Genomic DNA, 22,152 nt, shown 5'->3' with positions numbered 1-22,152 from the left:
TTAATGTTGTATGAAAAACTTGACTTTTTAGATGAAAGGGTGTTATATTTTGATACCGATAGTATTGTGTATATTGAATCCCAGAATGGTAAGACAATAGAAACAGGCGATATGCTAGGCGATTTAACAGATGAGTTAGACGGTGAGGTTATAAAAGGAACCTTCGTAAGCGGTGGCCCTAAAAACTACAGTTTCATATATGGCGATAATAAACAGAAATGTGTTATTAAAGGTTTTTCCCTTAATCATGAAAATTCACAAATACTAAATCACACAAATATGATTAAGATGGTTAAGGGCGATATCAAAGAACTCACATTAGTAAATGAAAATAAGATAACAAGACAGAGTAAACAAATTGTTAACAAATATGAGGAAAAGGTATACAGCTTTGGATATGACAAACGCTCAATAAAATACATATCAGATACCAATATAGAAACATATCCATATGGATATTAATTTGACCTAGGGTTTGAGCAGAGCGAGCGATTTGATTTTTAAACGCACTAAGATCCAAGATTTTTCAATTAAACTATAAGAGCATTTGTTTTTCATTATGTCACGATGTTTGTTTTAAACGCGCTATAAAGAGGTTTAAAAAAATAATGTATAATAAAGTATTATAATGGCATCAAATTATATTAAAGAAAAATTTGTCGAAATGATGAATATCATAGAAAAACATTGGATTAAAAACAATATACCTGTTTCGCAATTGAGTGAGAAGGAGCAATCAGAGAGCTTAGTTAATATTTGTAATGATCTTGGTATTATATCAAATATTATTATATATAAAGATATGCTTAAGAATCTGATAAAAATACAAAGATATTATATTGAAAACGTAATATAGATTTTTAAACGCACTATTAATGATATAAGAAATTAATATATTGTGTCATTAATATATAACAATTGATGTTTTGGAATGATAATATTGTTAATGGCCAATACCAGAGATGGTTTACCAAAGAAGACAAAATGAAAGCTATAAGGCGCACAAAAGCCCGTTATATGCGAAATACACGATGGTTTTGTGAGCAATGTAAAAAAGAGTACAGTCTGGGTAGCAAGTGGACCCATATAAGACAATCTCATTCAAACGCACTGTTTCCAAAAATTTTAAATTAAACTATAAGAGCATTTGTTTTTTCTAGGCATGGTTTTCAGACTTGTCTCAGACTATAAATTATTAAGGAACAAATATAATTTTTTAAATTATATTTGATCATAAGTTTCATAATTCGAATCCATTTTTTTGAATCCAGTGTTGGTTCAGTTTTAACCCCATATTTTAAGCCCATAATTTGAATCCATATTTTCAGCCCCATAATTTGAATCCATATTTTCAGCCCAAAATTCGAATCCAGTGTTGGAAGTAGTATGTACTAAATCTCTGTGGCAAAAATTTTTGCCCCAGAGTGTAGTACATTACTACTAAGTGGAACAAAAATTATATCAGAAATTCGACTTGTTTGTTAATAACAAACGATAATACTGTAAAAAGAAAACTAAATCTTGGTGCCCATATATAAGTTTAAGCAGAAAAGGAATGCGTTTTAGCGGATTGTTCTTGGTAAGTTTGGTATTCTAAAGGCGCTGACCTACTATGCTATATGTCGATAACAAGTTTTGAAGTATTATTCACTAAAAAAATAACTTTTTGTGCGTGTCCGTTGGCAGTTTCAAAGTGTCCGTTGTCCGTCTTAGAGAGCTGTCCGTCTTACAGAGAGTTTTCTGTCAGTATAATGATTGAAAAACGGCAGGGACCATAACCAGGTGTCCGTCTTATGGAGGTGTCCGTCTTATAGAGGTGTCCGTTAAGAAAGAGTTGACTGTAAGGCTTATTGGCAAAGCAGTCTGATTTTATGTCATAGGTGGGTAATGTATGAATATTGTACTTACCATTTGAGGTCCGTTTTCCCCCACAGCAATTAGATACAGTCTAAAATAAAATAATAATAAATCCGGCATCAGCTACAGGCAGAACATTTTGATATGAAAATGTGGGCGAATTCATTACTTTCTAAGGGAGTACAACAGCTGTCAAAAGTAAAAATACAGGAAAATAACGCTGGTAGCCCTTCTAAAGAAAAAAGCTGTTTTGCGGTCATAAAAAGCCAGTTTTAATTTGAAAAATGAAACTAACGGTATAACATTTAGTTACAAAGACAATTTTAAGAGGTGAATACCAAGAACTATAAAATAAAGAGCTAAAACACGGAAACAACAAACAGAAGTGCTCGCTTGAGTACGTGTAAACACAAGTTAAATTCATCGATTGTTAATCAGAATTTACACTTTAGTTTAAGCAATAAAACGAGACGAAAAAGACAGATATCTTGTACCTTTGTTTCATCGTTGGCGACTTCTGAGCAATTGTGTAATCCTCTTGTGATGAGTCGAGAAGCTCTGAACTGAAGAGAACTGAATAATTTTTTGTCAATTGATCTGCCACTGAGTTTTTTTGTGGCCGCTTGTGATCTCCAAAACCACCGTCCTAAGCACCAATTCTAATGCCTTGAGAATCATCTCTGAAAATATTTTCGGTTCAAAAGCCCAGTAGCCAATTTTCAAATTTCCAACTGTTTTGAATACTCCGGACTTTGAGTGATTTCTTTTGAATGAACGAAAATTTCATTCAGCAAAAGCTGCTATGTTTACTTGCCTGGATGGCAAAGATGGCGTGGCTTAGTAACCAAGCTCTGAAATTCTATATTCACCTTCAAGGAAGGTGACTATAAGGAAGGTGAATATATCTTCCTAAACCAGAGCTTCTTGACCAATCAGAATGTCGCATTCTTATATTCACCCCTTAAAATTAGAATAAGGTTAATTGTTTTGAAGTTTGTCTGGCAATCAAAACAACACAAGCTACCCGTCATCGTGCTGTGCAACATCAGCTAAGTTCATATTCTGCCCTGCACCACGATGGCCCGTTGTAATTGTGTTAATGTTTCCATTACTCCTTCCAGTCTCCATCCTCTCGTTCTGAGTTTAGAAGAAAATATCAGACTTTATATTTGTGTCGTAGGAAACTTTAAAATAATGGTTCATTTTTATTTACAATTGCTATTTTAAAGCACTAATTAAAAACTGTTTAATAGCGCGTTTGGCTGCCAATGGCTCAGATGGAAATGGATTGCAATTTGAAAACGTTACCCAACGTTTTCAAGTTGTTTCCGCGCGCCTTCAAAAATCGATATTTAAAACCGAAGTTTGATTTTTATCCCCAAATAGAAATTATATCTTTAGTTAAATGTTCAAAGATGATGTTTTTCATGGGTAAATTAAGCTTCCTATCACTTATTTTAGAACAGTTAAGACCAAAAATCTGCGAAATCCCCGTGACATAGTCCCTTTAATACTGTGTGTGAGAGGGAAAGGTCGAGGAAAAGGCCCCTAAGCAGTTCTCAATTATAGTCGCATAGCTACAAAAACATTCAATAAAAAAAGGTTTCCTTAAATTTATCAGGGACATTTTGGTGTGTCAAATGTTTGTTATTTCGTGACTTTAATTTAAAAGGCTGCTTTATCCAAAATTTTAGTTTTTTCAGTTACATTTTATTGAGAATTTGTTACGTTTCGTAAGTGTATTTTATTGGATCATTTTTGGGTCCACTGGAAAATAGTGTAAAGTTTCCAAAAATTTAAAAGAAATTTCGCGTAAACAACGCCCCAGGGTGCATTTTGAGCAATTAATGTTATAAGAATAAGGCTTATAAACAAAACTGTCAGATTTTATGTCGTTGGTAGGTAATGTTTCAATATCGTACTTACCATGTGTGGCCTCCTTTCCTCCAAAGCGATAACATCCAGTCTAGAATTATATAATAAATTCGGCATTAGCTACAGGCAGAGCATAAAGCCAGTTTAAATTTGAACAATAAAACTAATGGTATACATGTAACATGTAGTTACAAAATTTATTTATATTAATTAATTTATTTATATTGCTTTGAATCTTGTCTGTCAATAGTCCATTTTACAGTTGCCTGCCAAGTGACCAGGCCTTTGAATAGTAGTGAGGCTGGAGGTGACCTTGCATTGATACAAACCTTTCTGCTTTATTATGTAAATGCAAACTAGTTAACATCAGAACAACGTGATTAACACAACAAAAGCAGTGAGGTCTGTATCAAAACAAGGTCACCTTCAGCCTCACTTCCATTCAAAGGCCAGGTCACTGAGCAGACAACTGTAAAATGGTCTATTACAGCTACACAAACTACCTGTTATCTTGGTGTGCAACTTCAGCTAAGACCATATTCTGTCCTGCACCAGTTGTGTTAATGTTTTCATTGCTTCTTTCAGTCTCTATCCCCTCGTTCTGAGTTTGGAAGATAATATCAAACTTACTTAATACTGTGGGTGAGGGGGAGGGGTCGGGGGGAAAGGCCCCTAAGCAGTGTTCAATTAGACACATAACAACAAAAACATTCAAACAAAGCTTCCAAAAATTTATCGGGGCACACTTTGGTGTGTCAAATGTTTCTTGCGGTGTCAATTGTGGGGGGGGGGGGGGGGCCCCCCCCCCCTTTTTTTTTTTTTCCCCCTTTTCTCCTTCTCCGTTTCCCCCCTCCAAAAAAAACAACAACATTGGAACGAACTCTTACGAGTCCTAGCTCTTCCGTGTCACGTGGGTAAATAATTACATTTACATTTACATTTTTAAACTTTGTTTTAAAAGACTGCTTTATCCAAAATTTTAGTTTTTCGGTTACATTTTTAGTGACAGTTTGTCACGTTTCTGGATGCATTTTCTTGGATCTTTTTTGGGTCTTTCGGCAAATTGCGATGAGATGCCAAAACTTTAAAAGTAAGTAGTCGGGCACTTTTACCAATTGATGATATAGGGATAAGGCTTATTGACAAAGCAGTCTGATTTTATGTCATAGGTAGATAATGTATCAATTTTGTACTTACAATTTGAGGCCATCTTTCCCCGACAGCGATAACATCCATTCTAGAATATAATAATAAATTCAGTATCAGCTACAGGCAGATCATTTTGATTTGAAAATGTCGATGAAAATTATTACTTACTAAGGGAGCACATTAAAGCGACAGTCTAGTTTGACAATACCGGAAAATAACACTGGTAGCCCTACTAAAGTTAGTAATGAGTAGGTAAGTAACTAAGTAGGTAAGTAAGTAAGCAAGCAAGCAAGTAAGTAAGTAGGTAGGTAGGTAGGTAGGTAGGTAGGTAGATGGGTGGGTGGGTGGTTAGGTAGGTAGGTAGGTAGGTAGGTAGGTAGGTAGGTAGGTAGGTAGGTAGGTAGGTGGGTGGGTGGGTAGGTAGGTAGGTAGGTAGGTAGGTAGATGGGTGGGTGGGTGGTTAGGTAGGTAGGTAGGTAGGTAGGTAGGTAGGTAGGTGGGTAGGTAGGTGGGTAGGTAGGTAGGTAGGTAGGTAGGTGGGTAGGTAGGTAGGTAGGTAGGTGGGTAGGTAGGTAGGTAGGTAGGTAGGTAGGTAGGTAGGTAGGTAGGTAGATGGGTGGGTGGGTGGTTAGGTAGGTAGGTAGGTAGGTGGGTGGGTGGGTAGGTAGGTAGGTAGGTAGGTAGGTAGATGGGTGGGTGGGTGGTTAGGTAGGTAGGTAGGTAGGTAGGTAGGTAGGTAGGTGGGTAGGTAGGTGGGTAGGTAGGTAGGTAGGTAGGTAGGTAGGTGGGTAGGTAGGTAGGTAGGTAGGTAGGTAGGTAGGTAGGTAGGTAGGTGGGTGGGTTTGTCAGAACACCCCGGGTGGGTAGGTAGGTAGGTATGAAGGTAACTAAGTAAGTAGTGTTTGTAAGTATTGTAATGTAATGTTAATAGATATTGTAATTCATTGTAAGGGAAGTTTTGTAAGCTGTTAATGTAACGTGTTGTTTCAAGCATCGTGTTGTTTGCTAGTAACCTTTTCTAAGTTGTTAGTTACGTCTGCAAATATGAAAAAGGGTTTTTAATAAAAAAAGAAGAAGATAGGAAATAGTTCCATGGCGACAGCCGTAACATGATGTTGATGTATATTATCTTTAACCTCTGGAAAACATACTTTTACATTTACGAGAAAAGAATAAGGAAAAAGTTTCTGTCGTGAATTCAATAGTGCTGCCCGAGAAACTACTCAATACAATAATTATTAAACTTTCAATTATCATCAATGTAACTCACCGATCTTCTCGACCTAAGGAGTGTGAAGAGTAAAAGCTAGTTAATCACGACAAATGTATTGAATTATATTTATCAGTGTTTACAGAAACTGCGGCAAGTGCGCCAATAAATTGTAAGCTACCTGATCATTTTAAATAATCATTTTTCCGATAAATTGGTTGTAAGGGAGGTAAAGCAACCACAAAGGTAACGAAGACAAGAAGCTCAAGAACGTCACTAAACAAACTATTTTTTTAGTTTATCTTATATTTAAATATGTAATTAATTTTGTAATGAAGCTAGATAGGTGAATTCTTTAGTCGGTTGCTATAAGTCGCAAATGGGAAATCTGCATGAAAATTTTTTGTTTATATATTATTGTTATGATGATGATAACAATGATGATGATAACAATGGCGATTATTATAAAGTGATGGTCGATGCTTTAACTTACGTCTCCGGCGCCTTAATATTATGCAAAGTACAAACATAATTGAAATCATGGCGAGAGCTGCAATGGTAGTTCCATATACAACGTCTTTGTTAAAATTTCTTCGTTCAGGTGGAACAGGTGTCAAACCACCTAAATTTGAAAAATAAATGAATAATTAAACAAATAAATTAAATAATTAATTAATTAATTTTAATGACTTGTTTTGTTTTTGAGTAACCCATAAAAGGTAACTGTAAGTATAAAGTTAAGATTAAAAAATTGACTTACGCTTTTATTCAATTTCAAGGTCCAAGCTCATGTCTTGAAAACAGACTTGTCGTCCGTTGTCGTTAGACATCAATAATTTGCAGTTCAGGCTACACCGCGTATTAAAAAAAAGTGAGCTTGCTGCATGTTGTAAGTGTTTTACACGAAACAGAAATTGATTTTTGGGGATTGTACTGATATAGGTAGAGCTGATAACTTTGGAAAGATTGCCACTATCTATCTCAACAATAATATCAAAAGAAAGGGGTTTTCTTTCGAAAACTTGAAGTATCAGAAAAACCAAACATAACTGAAAAGCATTTAATTTTAAGCCCGAATTTTCACTAGCATTTAATCTTTTTTAAATAGAACTTAGTATTTTTGTGGTGAGATGCAAGATAATTTATTTTCTACTTTGAGTCGCGTGCTCAATCGTTTTTATGTACTTTTATAACCTAAAAAAAAAAAAAAAAAAAAAAAAAAAAAAAAAAAAAAAAAAAAAAAAAAATTAAAAAAAAAAAAAAACAAAAAAAAAAAACACTAACTATAAACCATCATATTATATTTGACAGCATAGAAATAAATGTCTTTGAAGCATGTGGACTGGTATCTAGGGGGGGGGGGGGGGGGTTTAAACCCCCCAAACCCCCCCCGACGTATTGCCATTACAGCATATAACAAAGAGGTTTAAAAACCTCTTAGGCTTGTCGTTGGTGTCTCTTCGGGCGTGCTTATCATGGAATGAGTAGCGTTTGAATTCGATGTTTCTGTTCCCGGTGAAAGAGTTTTTGTGTTTTCAGGAGGCTTGGTGGTGTGGCCCTGGGACAAAGATAAACAAACAGTTCGTTTTAAAATGCAAACTAGCGAAAGTAGAAACGAACAACGTTTCGCCGTCCTCAGGACAGCATTGTCAAGTTCAGAGTGCAAAACTTTTCACTTAAAATTGGATCAGGCGGTCCGGGTTCGAGACCTGGCCAGGGCACTGTGTTGTGTTATTGGGCAAGACAATTTACTCTCGTAGTGCCTCTCTCCGCCCAGGTGTATAAATAGGTGCCGGCGAAATAATACTCGGGGGTACCCTGCGATAGACTAGCATCCCATCCAGGGGGGAGTAGGAATACTCCTAGCTGCTTAATGCTAAGGAAACCGGGATAAACTCCGGCAGTATGAGTCACTTTGGCTTGAAGCTGCCCTTTATTATTTTATTTTATGGTTTAACAAAATATTAACTTACATACCTGGGTTGTTGGTTGTTCTGGAGTTTGGTTTGTCGTTGGTGTCTCTTCGGGCGTGCTTCTCGTGAAATGAACCGCGTTTGAACTCGATTTTTCTGTACCTGGTGATATAATTTTTGTACTGTCAAAAGGCTTGGTGGTGTAGCCCTGAGACAAAGATAAATAAAAGCTCATCATAACTAGGTACGTAAGCGAAATTGTCTGGGTTAATTTAACCCATGACTGAACAAAATATTAACTTACATACCGTGGTTGTTGGTTGTTCCGTAGTTTGGCTTGTTGTTGGTTTCTTTGAAGGCGCGGTTACCTGGGGAACTAGTGTTGGCAATGTCGCCTTGGTTAACCCTGGTGATAGAGTCGACTGGGGATACGGACCTTAAAAAAGAATAACGTGGTATGAAAGCAGCTCCTCGTTTATTTGAAAGAAGCTTATCTTTTTTTAACGAGAAGTTAATTCATTAAATTTAATTCGAACGAGATATAAGTGTTGCATAAAGGAGAATGAAAATTTCCATTTACCTTTTTATCTTTAGTGTAGCTCTTCTCACGTGTTAAGAAAAACAAAAAAAACCACCAATCCTCTTCGCCAGTTACATAGAAATTTCCATGTACTGTTTCTCAGATGTTAAGTCACAAGTTACATACAAATTTCCATCAACTGTTTTTTTACATGTTAAGTCACAAGGTACATAGAAATTTCCACAGCGCTATATCTTTTTTATAGAACCCTCTTAATAACTATACACAACCATTTAGTTTATTTAACAACTTGTATTCTTTTCAGTTAAGTTCTTACATTCAATATACCCGTTAACTTGGAACACGACGCAGGAGCTTGTGTTGTAAAGCCTGTTGAGCGTTTGACACTGTATGGCGACTCTAACGAGACGACCAGCGCTAATGGTCTGAAACATTGTTGAGCCACCTTTGATCTGAAAGAGAACATAGAATAAGCCATCCATTTACCGTTTTACCCCTTTTCGTAATTCTTTAAAAGATAGTTACTTGACTCAGATTTCGAAACCCTTCTTAACAGAATCCCGCTTAATACAGACACTTGGATATTATAGACGAAAACCTCGTAAATTTTCTAGCTAAAAAAAAAAAAAAAAAAAAAAAAAAAAAACAGAAAAAAAAGAACACCATGTAAGACCAAGTTTTGCAAAGTTAAATATTTTCCTGGGAGCGGTTTCAGAGCCACCTTAAATTTGCTGTGACGACGTATGACGTCACAGCCGCCAACACAAATTATATCATCTTGTAGAGTAACGTAAGGGTGTTTGACCCTTTGTATTGCAGTTGTTTTGGAACGTTTTCTGCCTACTATGCCATAGATCTGTACGGACTCGAAATCGAGTATTTACTCGAAAAAATAAATGTATCGTGCATTCCACTGTGCCCTTTAAAATGGATCTACAAAGGAAGCAAAATTCTAAATGGTTCAAAAGTGATATCTGAAGGTCCCACACAAAGGCGTACCTAAAAATTCAAAAAAACAAAAACAAAACAAAACAAAAAACAAAACAAAAAACCAAAACCAAAAAAAAAATAAATAAAATAAAACGACAAAAACAACCACTTTGTACAGTAAAATAAACAGTACCATAGTGAGGTACTGCTTTGTAGTTGTTATTTGAATTTTCAAGCTCTGGCCTTTATTATTTAGACTCATGATTACGTTAATCCATACAGCCCTTGATTTCGGGAGTAAAAGGGTCAGTCCAAGCCTAAAATATTTTTCCTATTAAAACCAGGTTAAAATGGTCCAGTTCCATGGCGACTAAATCACATGCGCTTCTATCTTGCCATGCATTGCTAAAACTAACGCGAAAACTGTCCATAATACACTAACTTAACACTGAACGAAAAAAAACGCCTTTCAACCTCATGATATGAGGTTCTGAACTGGGATCCCGCCATAAATGCAAAACTCTGACCTCATCTAGAGTAGAGTTTTTTTATAGGAGCTCCTAGTACCTCCCTCTACTAACCCCTCCTCTCTCTGTCCCAGCTGGGTTCCCTTTCCTGTCGCCAAGACTTACCCTAATCTTTAGATGAGTTGTTGACCAACCAGGAGTCAACTCTAAAGTATCCAGCACACTTTGCTGTGTTATTGATCTCCAGGATCCAGTACAATCGAGGTACTGCACATGGAATTGTTTTCCATAGAAGAAGCTGCACCTCTGGTTGGCAGGGACGCTTACATTTTTCTCACGAACAGAAAGAGATGGGAAATACGTCAAACGTTCATATACGGTTTCACCTGAAAAAAGCAACTGGCAGCCTGTGGAAAAATACACAAGCTGATCAAAAGTTACATTGACAAATCGCAAGTACGAGAAATATTTCCCATGCAATATTTTAAAACGTCTTCCGGTTCGGTTAGTAACTACTCAATTTGCTAAAAAACGCCTTCGACTGCAAGTCTGCAGCCATTGACTAATAAATGAATGAAAAAAAACCAACACAATATATACTAACACTACAATAAAAAAGTGTAAAAAAAGAAAAATATATCACTACTGCACCCTGTCTATTTTTACACGGAATGAAAATATTTCATCTCATGTTGGAACGTCATCGAACATCCGCTTAGAGTTCCGTAGCGCAGATTTTCAAGAACCAATAGCGACTTTCAGATTGGACTACGAGTACGAGATTGAGTACGAGTACGAGTTTTCAAACTAAATTCGTGTGCCTCCTATGATCACTTATCACACCAATCTTATTCCTAACGTTTATTTATGTGTTAGTCAACAACAGGGAAGAGTTATAGTTTGGGGATATAAAGGTGACGAAATTCCAAAGTCGTACTCTTACTCGATCTCGTACTCGTAGTCAAATCTGAAGGTCGCTAATGTTTACAACGTAACGCGTGAATTCGACAGTGCATGCTTGCAACAAGAAAAACACTCGTTTACCTGAAAATGGAAATTCTGAAAATCAGCATCTAAAAAAAAAAAACCAAAAAAAATCCAACTTTACCGCGTTAAGCCTGTTGGTAGATGATCTGGTAGGTGGGATCGATCAGAAGCCACGATACTAACAAACAAACTATCGAGAAATGACGGTCATACCTGCTTGCTGACGAACACTGCTGACTTTAGTACAACCATATCTCGGCTCGAAGAAGGCCGACGTCTGGCTTTCCATTTCATTGCATCCACACCGGCATGAAGAAATATTAGAGCCGTTAAATTGGCTGCATTTTGGCTGGCCACCAGGACACAGAGAAGATGGCAGCAGGAAGTCATCATACTGAAATGCGCTATCACGATAAATTCTAACGAACTCGGCCAAACTGTAGCCCGTGATTGACATCACGAAGAACATGAATGTCGCAGAAAATGTATCCATTAGTTTTCTTTCTTTGTAATCCGACGGTAAGTGAAAGAGATATATTTTCGTAAAGCCCACTCGAATCGTACTCTTCAAATTCTATCGCTGAAAAAACGAAACAGGTATTTCGCTTCAAGTAGTCGTCACGTCTTCAAAGAAACCTTTTACAACTCCCTTTTGCAAAAGTATTGAACCAACAGGAGGCTTCAGCTAACTTCCTTATTATATTGGCACCTGAAGGTTTATTAGGGCGGCAGACATGATGAGGCACTTGACAAACGTCAGGTCCTATATTCGGGAATTTGAAAACAAATACACGATTTATAAAACTAAATCAGAAAATACGACTTAGGATTTGTTTAAACAAAAAACATGTAAACAATTTATCTAAAGAAAGATAATTCCGATATGATGATAATGGTTCTTATTATATAAACTGCGGTTTTTTATTGGGATTTTGACCACCGGGGAAATTATTATCTCAACGTGTGTAAAATTACGATATTTTTTACGTAAAAAATTTTTTTTTTTGTTTTGTTTTTAGGGTTGGGGGGGGGGGTAAAAAAAAAAAAAAAAAAAAAAAAAAAAACGGGGGGGGCCGGTTAAAGAAAAAAAAAAAAGCGGGCCCAATTGCCGGCGCTCTAACACTCGGCCACGCTGCCTCCACGTGTGTTTGATATCACCAATCACGTGCTGACAAGTTTGCCGTGTTTCAATGGTGAATGAGTCAAAGTTTTTCAATATTTAGTCGAAACATCTTCGGATCTTCCTCGGCAATCTTCGGTTATACTCGGCAAACTTCGGGAATTTTCGGAGATATGGGGATATGAAATTTCTCTTCTCGTGTTCAAATCGAGTTGAACACTCGAAGATAAATTTCATATCTCCGCGCAACCATGTGTTATTCTCTACTTATATAGCGCATTTACAGAGCCCAATGCGCTTCACAATTAGAGTTAGCGTTAAGGGACAAAATCGGACATCAGCATGTCAGGCGCCTTTGGTAGCCGCTATCCGTCCATGTATATGATCTTTTCCTACTGCCAAACCCGTGGATACATGTAAGTATGTATGTCTAGCCCTAAAAAAGACAATAAAAGACAAAATGAGAATTTTTATGGTTGACCTTCTTTAATATTCAAAGTCAAATCTGTAGGAGTAATATCTTGAGAATTGCAATTTGTTGAGAATGGAATAAGCGATTTTTCGTTAAATTTACTGTATTTTGGTTCTACTGAAGCAATAAGGTACATCTCAAGCGCCATCCCAAAAAAATATTCTCAACATAATCGTATTGCATCTACTAAATACATATCTACTGAAAACCTTAACATTCATGATCAAAACACATTGCTCGTATTATCCGCTTTCAGTTTCCGTCTTCCCTCTACATCAGATTGGTATGGTCAGATCAGATCTATTTTAGCGCCCATACACTTGAAAGCGCTCTTGGATAACTTGTTTAAATATAGCACATGACTTCATATGAATATTAATTATTTATGTTCACTTGTTTACATCAGTTATACTTCTACTACCTTTTAAGCAGTGACTCGAGTTTGAAGTCTGGTTGCCTTGCCGTAGACGTTGAAGAAAAATTGGTATGTCATGGCCTTTTATGCAATGTACATTTTTGTTAGTTGGAAAACTAGTAACTCATGTATTTGTAATGTAATATAACTTGAACATTGTACGCTATATTGTATTGTTTCTTTATTTTTAATATGGTAGCGATCTTTAAATTATTTTTTGGGTTTGTTCCTTTTGTAAATACAGTTGACATCAGGGCGAGGGCTACAATAATAGTTCGGTTACGACTTTTTTGCCAGTTAAATTATGTTTTAGTTGTATATTATTTAGACAGAATCATTGAGCGTATTTCACTGCATTTTACAACTCCTAAATCTTCCCCAACTCCTCGCTAATTATCTATTCTCTCTGCTAACCAATAAAGCCCACTGATGCTTTTCAAATTACTTCTTACGTTTTGCCGACTCATAGAATATGTCGTCCATTGCTTCTGTTCACCATATTTCGCACCAAAAGCCGTGTGTTAGATCTTATTTAAGTCAATTAAGTAACTTCCTGTAAATAAGCCTGCATAAAAGGGGAAAATAGCAGATAAAAAAATATTTTTTTAAGCTGGCAAGCTGCTACGCGTGAAATAAGACGAGTCGAACTGAGAGATCGCATAACTGTGTGAAACAAGATTCCAAGTACTAGCGGGACTTCTCGTTATGGAAGCGTGGTCCTCAAGCAACCTTGCTCATGAGCATCCTTCCATATATAACGTCTTTGTAGACCTTTTTCATTCAGATGTTGCATAAATGTAAATGCGTGGGAATTTCCATGTACGTTTTTACTTTGTGCTTTGTAAAGGTACATGGGAATGTCCATGTACCTTTTGATGAGTGCTGCATAAAGAAAAATAATAATTTCCATTTACCTTTTAATCTGTGTTGCATAAAGGTAAATGCATGTGAATTTCCATGTACGTTTTTACTTTGTGCTTTGTAAACGTACATGCAAATTCCCATTAACCTCTCAATCTGTCCTGTGTAAAGGTACATGGAAATGTCCATGTATCTTTTAATCTCTGCTGTGTAAAAGTACATGGAAAAATTCCATGTACCTTTTCTTTAATTTGTTAAGTAACAAGGTACATCAAAAATTTCCATGTAACTTTTCTTATGTTTTAAGTCACAAGGTAAATGGAAATTTCCAGGTAAAATATTTGATCACATATGTAAAGATAATAAGGGCCATCCTGTTTAAATATTCGTTATTATTTATTTTATTACGAAGGGGTACCGATTTAGAGCCTGTTAGGTTTGTCATTGGTGTCTCTGTGGGTGTGTTCTTAGAGAAACGAGATATTAGTGATTCTATACCTGGTGGTAGAGTTCCTGTCATATTAGGAGGCTTTCCAAACATGAACCGCGCGGAGATGGACAATCGTAGTTTGTAGGGTGAATGTTGCTAATGTAACCTCTTAGTTAGGCTGTTCGTTTATATTTTGTGCCATTTGGTTTTGACTTTAACTAATGTCAAACTCTATCAAGTTGCAACTACCACAAAAGAACTTTTAAGTTCGTTGTTTACCACAAAAATGTGTGTAGTAGTTGTAACTTGGAAGATGGCCTAGCTGGTCAGCGGTTAATTTTCAAGGTGTTACCCAGTCCTTGCTCAAAATCAAAACAACAAAATGGCGTCAGCTACAGCCATTGTCACAAACTTAACTGGAAAAAGAAGGAAGTCGCGACGCAGAAAATAGGCCACCTCCAGCAGAAATAGCTCAAGAGCGATGTAAATACAGCTGGCTAACGTTGTGTTAAATAATACGTGTAAAGGACAGATGAACAAACAGCTAACCTTTTGTTATCCAGTAAAAACAAACACGTGTATATATTTTTCAAACCAAAAGAGCATATTTTTGAGAAATGAGCATAATTTCAGCATTTTGGGGCAAAAAAACGAGCTTTTCTAGGACATTTAATGCCACTTTTACTAGCATAATATGCAAGTGCCTAGAGTTATGTGCTATTTTTGGAAGAGGCCGACCGTTGAGCGTGAGCTTTGCTTGTGATTTGCTAATTATGTATGGGCGTTAAGTAGATCCGATCTTATCATACCTTATCTGATGGTGAGAAAACGAAGAGTAAATAGAGGTCAATAAACAATATGAACAACGTGTTTCGATCACGAACGTAAACGCTTCTCTGTAAATTTGTATTTGGATGCAATACGATAGCGTTGGAACTAATTTTCCGATGACGATTGTTGTGTACCTCTTTTGCTTTAGTAGAACTAAAATGCGGAGATTAAACGAAAAGTTGTTTGTTCAATTCTCAACAAACTGATATCCCCGAGATATTACTCAAACAAATTGACTTAGAATATCAAAGACGCAAAGCCAATAAATATCATAGTTTACCGTTACTCGTCTTCTTTCGGTGCAGGACATATTTATATATTGGAAATATATTCTTTAAAAGCCAAAATAAGCTGTTTCAATTTTTTGTACGTTGATCAAATCAAGCCCTCAAGTCTTTTTTTCTCGAGTTCTTTTACATCGTGAAATTTTATAAATTCCCGAATATAGGACCCGATAAATTGTCAAGTGCAACATATAATATGCATAGAATATATACTTCAGCTTAGCTACTTGGGTGGGTCATTTGGTGTTCAACTCTGCCAATGCAAGTTCGTTTGATTCAAATTTCCTCAGTTGAGATATCATGAAGTTGATTTTCCACTTCGCCGTCTTGGTTTACTTCTTGGTTAATCCAACTGAAGCCCAAGTAAGTATGATATCCTGTTTGATAGTAAGGGACAGAATTCTTATCTGAGTAAATTGCTGTTTTTGCCAAAAAGCTTGTAATTTTCGTTACCTTGATATTCTACGTGGAAGCTCTCGCTTGTATATTTACGGTTTGTAGGGATCATAAGTCGTTTCATCGCCCAAAAATTAACAGGCCTTCTTGGAAAAAATAAATGGATGACTATATAGCTTTGTTGTTAAATTAGCATCGCATATTATTCGCTACTATACAAGGCCACCAAGTACCGTAAAAAAAACCATTAAAACGTATAAAGAACCCTTCTATCATCAAACTTTCAAAGCAGTTTGATTTCAAACAAAAAATAAAAGGAACCCCTGTATGAAATCCTTATCTTTCTTCCCTTTTTAACAGGTACCTGAATGCTTGCCTGCATTAGCAAGCTATCTTAAGAGCCAGGCTTCGATGTTGCAAAGCGTCAAGAACGACCTAGAAAAGACTAAACAAGACTTGCAACAGGCCATTGGTAAGTTGAAGCATTTTAAAAGAATCGTATTGAGCTAGTCAAGCGCAAGTGTAAATTCGCAAAGGCCCAATTTCGATTTATTAAATTTCAGCATAAACGATAGACCTCAGTCGGGTTCCGGGCATAACTTAGAGTTTGTGGGGATTATTCCCAGGCCTCGTAGTGATGTCTATTTTTGGCTGATTTTAAAATATCGACATTGGGCTATTGCAGATGGAAGCCTCTGAGTGACAAACCTTTGAACGGAATTGCGCGGTATGTAATGGAAAAGCATCCTTTACCATACCAAGAGAAAATAACTTAACAATATTTTTCTTTTGTCCATACCTATGCCACAGAACGAACATTATCATCACCCGATCGAGCCACTTCACTCGTTTAACATCTCAAGGGGCATACAATTTTTATCTAAAGGTGCAATCAAAGAATCAGAAGAATACAAGTACTCGATGCAAAATTAATACATGCGGAGCGGAATACTGATGATCGCCTAATGTGTGAAACTCGAGAAACTGTCCGTACAGTCTCTATCTTTAAATTTATAGCATCTAAAGGTGCAAATATCTTTTTATCACAGGTCAATGGCCTCCTGGTCATTACTGTATTCTGGCTAAAGGAGCGTGCCCAGCCGGATTCTCTCGTCACGCGGGCCACATGCGAGCTCTGAAACAATACTCACACACTCCCACATACATCACCCCGGCAGCATTTGGAGATAGCAGAATCCAGTGCCATGGACCCTGCGGTCGGTACGGGCAGTGGCGGGCGATGGCGGTGGGGGTGCAGGGGAGTAGGGGCGGGGAGCAGTTGCCCCTGCCAGGAAAACTAAAAACCTAAGAATACTAAATAAAAAAAAGAAAAACTAAACTAAAAAAACCCAGTTTGCCCCCGCCAGGAAATCTTGCCCCCGCAGACAAAAAATCCCTAGTACAGCCCTGCCAAGCTTTTCAGACAGAATGCAATTGGTGGTGGTTTTGGATATATTCGCCTAATAAAAACCGAACCAAGTAAAAAATAAGAAATGCTAGTTATATCAAGCCATGAGCTATTTTTAATCCAAGGGCTCATGAACAAGCTCGTTCATTTAATGGCTAATTTTCATTGTTTTCTTGGGTTTGATATAATATTGGTAAAGTTGAACGCTGCTGATGTAAACCCTTCTAAAGGGAGACAAGCAACAGTTTGAAATACTAGCAGGGGCTAGGTTGGAATAGCAAATAGTTAATCATTGAAAAAATCATTAAAAGGTAAATGATTGGATGGCCATAGCCATCTTGGATTAGTTTTAATTGGATTAGTTTTATGAAACAAAGAAGTGGTAATTTTTTAGTCACCCAGATTCTATGAAGAATGTTACACTCTGGGGGGGGGGGTGATTCTAGTGAGGAGGAGTTAACCCTGACTTTCACGATCATGCAAAACGACCAGAAACATCTACCACAAAAAGGAAAAAAAACGATGGAACTACAGGTCAGGCTAGTGAAAGAGGTAGCGGTGCTCCTCCCACAGCCCCTCCATCTCCACAGGCACCCCACCTGCTGCTAAAAGTTATTATGCCGCAGAGACTATTCTCGCCGATCGACTGATTAGCAGACATTCATTTACAATGTAACTTGTTTTAAGTAAGATTAAAGACACTTTGAAAGCCCAAAGATAGCATGTCAGCACTAGTTGTGGGCCTACCATTCTTTTTGCCCAGCTGTTGAATGTCAGGGGTTTGTGTGTCAGGCTATTGCCACCTAAATTAAAAATAAGGTAACATTTTATTTTGTTGAGCACTTAGCTCCCGCATTATTTTAACTCACTTTGCTTATTTTCTGTTGTCCTTTTGGGCTATTTCGTCCTTTTGTGGGTTTTGAGGTTTTGTCAAACCCTTAGTATATGTCCACAGTCTTCAACCTCTGTCCACATATCACATTCATTGCGTGTTCCACGGCATGAACGACCTAAAAAATGTTAAACTATTTTTACGTGCTTAAACAGACCTTCTTTTGGTTCGTGACGTTACCCACCTGGCGAACACGCCGACGTGTATGTTTACACGTACCATGAACCGAAAATAAAGGTATGTCAACACTCTTTATGGTAATTTATAAAAGTTTTCTCAAATAATGTGGTAACGTGCGCAACAAAACAAGGACAATTTTACTGACAAGGGAATAAAGAATAAATTAAAAATCAATTAGTACTTTCCAGTACGAAAACAAATGTAAACTCCTTGCCAATATTGCTGCCTCGACGGACTTGAATGCGTGTGTCAGCGTGTGTCAACATGAACCCGTTTAGAGTCGCCCTCTTCGTTGGTGCTGGACAAATATATTGGAATTATCTTCTTCAGATTGCAAAACATGTATATGGTTTCAATTCTTTTGTTGTTGTTAGCCATTGAGTCGTTTTTTTCTGATTACGTTTCATGCCTCATGCATTTTTTTTTCAAATTCCCGAATATATGACCTGAGGTTTGTCAAGTGCTACATCATTTCTGGTGCCCTTTACATTGCTGCAACCGTTTAATCAACCAGGCACAGCAATATAATAAGGAAGTTAACTGAAACATTCTGTTGATTCAATACGTTGAAATGTATTTGTGACTGCAAAATCCAATTTCCCTTCTTTAGTTCTGATCTCTCGTGGACAGTTGTTACTTTATGTAGTTTCAGGCATGAAGACATAACTGACAATGGTTACATTTTCTGCAACATTCTTGTTCTTCATAATGGCAATCACGGGATACAGTTTGGCCGAGGTCATTCGAATCGAGCGTGATAGCAATTTTCAGTATGTCGATTTTCGTCTGCCATCTTCTCAGTGCCCTTCAAACAAAGCACAGTGGGACAGATTTCACGGCTCTGTGCTTTCGATATGCTGGTGTACTTGCGCTGATATCCAAGGGAGGACGTCGGCCTTCTTCGAGCAGCCGAGTTATGGTTGTACCCAAGTCAGCAGTATTCGTCATCAAGCAGGTATGACTGCCATTTTCTCGACATTTTGTTAGTTTGTGGCTTCTGATTAATTCCAGCTACCAAATCATCTGCCAGCAGGCTGTTGATTTTCAGAATTTACATTCAGTTTTCGTTTTCTTGGTGCAACCATGCACTGCCAGATTTACACGTTTCGTTGCAGATTGGTTCTTGAAATTGTCGCTGCAAAGATCTAGTAACCGGATGTTCGATGGCATTCCAGCATGAGATGAAACAATTCCCACTCCGGGGTGCAGTAGTGATAAAAGCTTATTTTTTACCCCTTTTTTACACTTTTTTTCAATTGTACTGTTAGTATGTTTACTAGTATGTAATAGTACTTGGACTGAGTGGAGTACAATTCAGGAAGTAATCAGGAGAGTAATTTCAAAATCGGCCGAGCGCGCAGCTCAGCTCGAGGACGATTTGAAATTACGCGCACGATTACTTTCTGAATTGTACGACACGAGGTCTAATTACTAATTAATCGTATCAATAACAAAATTCGAGGTTAGGAAGTCTTTGAGAATCTTTTTTAGTGTGAAAAAGTCACTGTAATATTGAAATATTTCTCATATTTGCCACTAGTCAATATCACTTTTAATCATCGTGTTTTTTTTTCTTGTTTTTTTTTTTTACAGGTTGTCAGTTACTCTTTCAAAGCGAAAGCGCAGATGAACGTTTGGCGTTTTTCCCAACTGATACTGTTCGTGAGAAAAATGTAAGCGTCCCTGCCAACCAGAGGTGCAGCTTCTTCTTCGGAAATCAATCCCATGTGCAGTATCTTGATTGTACTGGATCCTGGAGATCAATATCACAACAAAATGTACTAGACACTATAGAGTTGACTCCTGGTTGGTCAACAACTCTTCTGAAGATTAGGGTAAGTCTTTGCTATGGGAATGGGAGCCCACTTAGGAGTTGGTTAAAGGCCCTGCTCTGGGTGAAGTCGGGGTTTCACCCTTTAAGTATGTGGTTGGTTGGCGTTTTTTCCGTTCAGTGTTTAGTTATGTTTTTTGCGGTAGTTTTTGCAAAGGCAAAAAAGAAGGGCATATATTTAGTCACCATAACTCATGATGATCTAGGATGTGGTACTGTAAAATTTAACCGTCTGTCGGTAGGAAGAATCTGATTTTAGGCTTGTTCTAATCTTGTTACTCTAACAATCTAGCCTACATGGACTAACTATGACGTAACCACATAACTTTGAGCCTAAATGAAACCAAGTGCGACCATTCAAATGAAAACTATTTTTTTGTGGTACTGTTTATTACATTTTTCAAAGTGGCCATGTTTATTATGTTTTTAAAGTCTTTTTTAAGTTTTTCAGCTGTACTTTCCTTCAGTATTATTCGCACATCTTCCAACATTTTGCACAATGCAACTTGGAACTATGCTGTAGCTTAACGCTTCGTTGCAAACGGATCCAAAAAGGGCCACAGAAGAGTGCAAAATAAATTTATTTCGTCGAGTAAATAATCGACTTCGAGTCCTTACAAATCTTTGAAGTATGTGATTGTGATTTGTAGTTCAACTGGTAGGTAGGTAAATTCTGTGTCCGCGCCAAGTGGCCCAAACAGCCGGAGCTTATCCCGGTTTTCGTAGCATTAAGCGACTGGAAGTATTGCTACTCCCCCCTAGATGGGATGCTAGCCCATCGCAGGGTTACCCCCCCCCCCCAGCAGAAACCACCACGCCTCACACTGCAATAATGAATAAAACAAAACAAAAATGCCTACAGAACTTGTAATCTATGCCAATCCATTTTTACATGATTCCGATTTAATTCGATAATCCAAAAATCCACCATAAATAAAGCAAACATTACGACTCCATCGCGGTTTAAATGTGTACCTCAAATTTTGAGGTTATTAAGCATTCATATATTCAAGATATTGTTTTAACTCATTGCTTATTCATTCCGAACTATTTGCCGACAAAATTAAATGAAATTATATATCAAAACTGAGTTATGTACATGTAGCTCTCATGAGTATAAAGTAATAGGTTCAGAAACGCGCGTAATAGTAATTACTGGAATTCTATTTGCTACAACTGTTAAATTTCCTTTCTAGGAAGTAAAGGATGGTAATTCTATGTTGTCTTTCAGATCAAAGCTGGCTCAGCAATGTTTCAGAACATTGCCGTTGGTCGTCTCGTTAGAGTTGCAATACAATGTCGACATGAAACGCACAACTGGGTCAATTTCACCAGCTCGTGCGTCTTGTTCCAAGTCCATGGAGCTCTTGAATGTAAGAACATAAAATAATACTAATATATATAATACTAATGGTTGTGTGGGAGGCCTTTTATACTCAAGCATCAGAAGTCACGTAAAGTGAGGCTGCTGTATGCGCAATGACAAGTAAATCTCTAAGTAATCGAGTGCAAGGGCCGTATTGTGGATTGGCCCGAGGTCGTGGAGGTTACACTCGGTTTACAATCTATATGTTTTGCAATGTACTTGACGTTGTTTTCGTTCAAAATCTGTATGTTAAAAAACAAGACATACATACTACACCAGTTTTTGAAAAAGAAAAAATTGATAGGCAAGAAATGCAAAAATAGATTTATCTGGTATTGTTAATTACTTAATAAGATACATTCAAAAATTTCAGCATGCTCATTGGCTGAGAGCACGCCATTTAGTCCCAAACAGTACAGATAGTTACAATTGAGTGCAAAAAGTTGAAATTCAGTGCAGAAAAATAAAATTAAGTTGTTTGACAGGAAAGTCGGAAAGCAGACCGGTTTGGAGAGAGCTAAAATCGAGCAAAAACATATCGATTCATGCAAAGTTTGACCGATTTAACGAAAATTATAAGTATATAAACCAAAATACTAGACACTGGACGTCTGAGCAGTAGAAAAGAGGCTTTAATAAACTACTGAAGACTACCAATCGAAGATTTTCTTAAGCGACAGCTCGCAAAGAAGGAAGATTACTGGCCTGAATTGAAGTTGCACATTTCAGCCCTTACC

General features: G+C 37.2%; 3 protein-coding genes across 3 annotated transcripts in view; 1 reads left to right on the top strand and 2 right to left on the bottom strand.

The window, feature by feature from the left end:
* Positions 1–16,966, top strand: part of LOC144629565 (uncharacterized) — a 53,762-nt gene extending 36,796 nt beyond the window's left edge. The window contains exons 4-5 of the mRNA XM_078487806.1: positions 16,099–16,210; positions 16,788–16,966. Of these exons, the coding sequence (XP_078343932.1) occupies positions 16,099–16,106 (8 nt within the window). The 3' untranslated portion in view covers positions 16,107–16,210; positions 16,788–16,966. The remainder of the gene's footprint in view (positions 1–16,098; positions 16,211–16,787) is intronic.
* Positions 1,870–5,221, bottom strand: LOC144630812 (uncharacterized). Its single transcript, XM_078489176.1, has 5 exons — positions 4,930–5,221; positions 4,236–4,333; positions 3,784–3,823; positions 2,882–2,994; positions 1,870–1,948 (listed from the first exon to the last, which is right to left on the bottom strand). The coding sequence occupies exons 1-5, from the start codon at positions 4,966–4,968 to the stop codon at positions 1,870–1,872; spliced, it is 369 nt and encodes a 122-aa protein (XP_078345302.1). The 5' UTR covers positions 4,969–5,221.
* On the bottom strand, positions 6,390–11,826 carry LOC144629549 (uncharacterized). Its single transcript, XM_078487786.1, has 7 exons — positions 11,143–11,826; positions 10,108–10,349; positions 8,862–8,997; positions 8,313–8,440; positions 8,069–8,212; positions 7,526–7,649; positions 6,390–6,713 (listed from the first exon to the last, which is right to left on the bottom strand). Exons 1-7 carry the CDS (start codon positions 11,420–11,422, stop codon positions 6,499–6,501), a joined length of 1,269 nt encoding a protein of 422 aa, XP_078343912.1. The 5' UTR covers positions 11,423–11,826; the 3' UTR covers positions 6,390–6,498.
* Positions 16,967–22,152: the final 5,186 nt, after the last annotated feature.

Source organism: Oculina patagonica, chromosome 11 (genome assembly GCF_052425735.1).
Source record: "Oculina patagonica isolate OP01 chromosome 11, crgOcupat, whole genome shotgun sequence".
NCBI classification, from domain to species: domain Eukaryota; kingdom Metazoa; phylum Cnidaria; class Anthozoa; order Scleractinia; family Oculinidae; genus Oculina; species Oculina patagonica.
This window is presented reverse-complemented; position numbering and strand designations above follow the sequence as displayed.

Bases quoted from the DNA above. Each gene is read 5' to 3' on its own strand.
- LOC144630812 (XM_078489176.1), bottom strand. From the start codon at position 4,968: ATGGATGTTATCGCTGTCGGGGAAAGATGGCCTCAAATT. The intron at 4,334-4,929 runs GTAAGTACAAAA...TTCCAAACTCAG, and splicing joins GGGAAAGATGGCCTCAAATT to AACGAGGGGATAGAGACTGA. The intron at 2,995-3,783 runs GTAAGTACGATA...TTCTAAACTCAG, and splicing joins AGGAAAGGAGGCCACACATG to AACGAGAGGATGGAGACTGG.
- LOC144629549 (XM_078487786.1), bottom strand. From the start codon at position 11,422: ATGGATACATTTTCTGCGACATTCATGTTCTTCGTGATGTCAATCACG. The intron at 8,998-10,107 runs GTAAGTCTTGGC...GTTCTCTTTCAG, and splicing joins CAACTCATCTAAAGATTAGG to ATCAAAGGTGGCTCAACAAT. The intron at 8,441-8,861 runs GTAAGAACTTAA...TTCTTTTTTAAG, and splicing joins AGTTAACGGGTATATTGAAT to GTCCGTATCCCCAGTCGACT.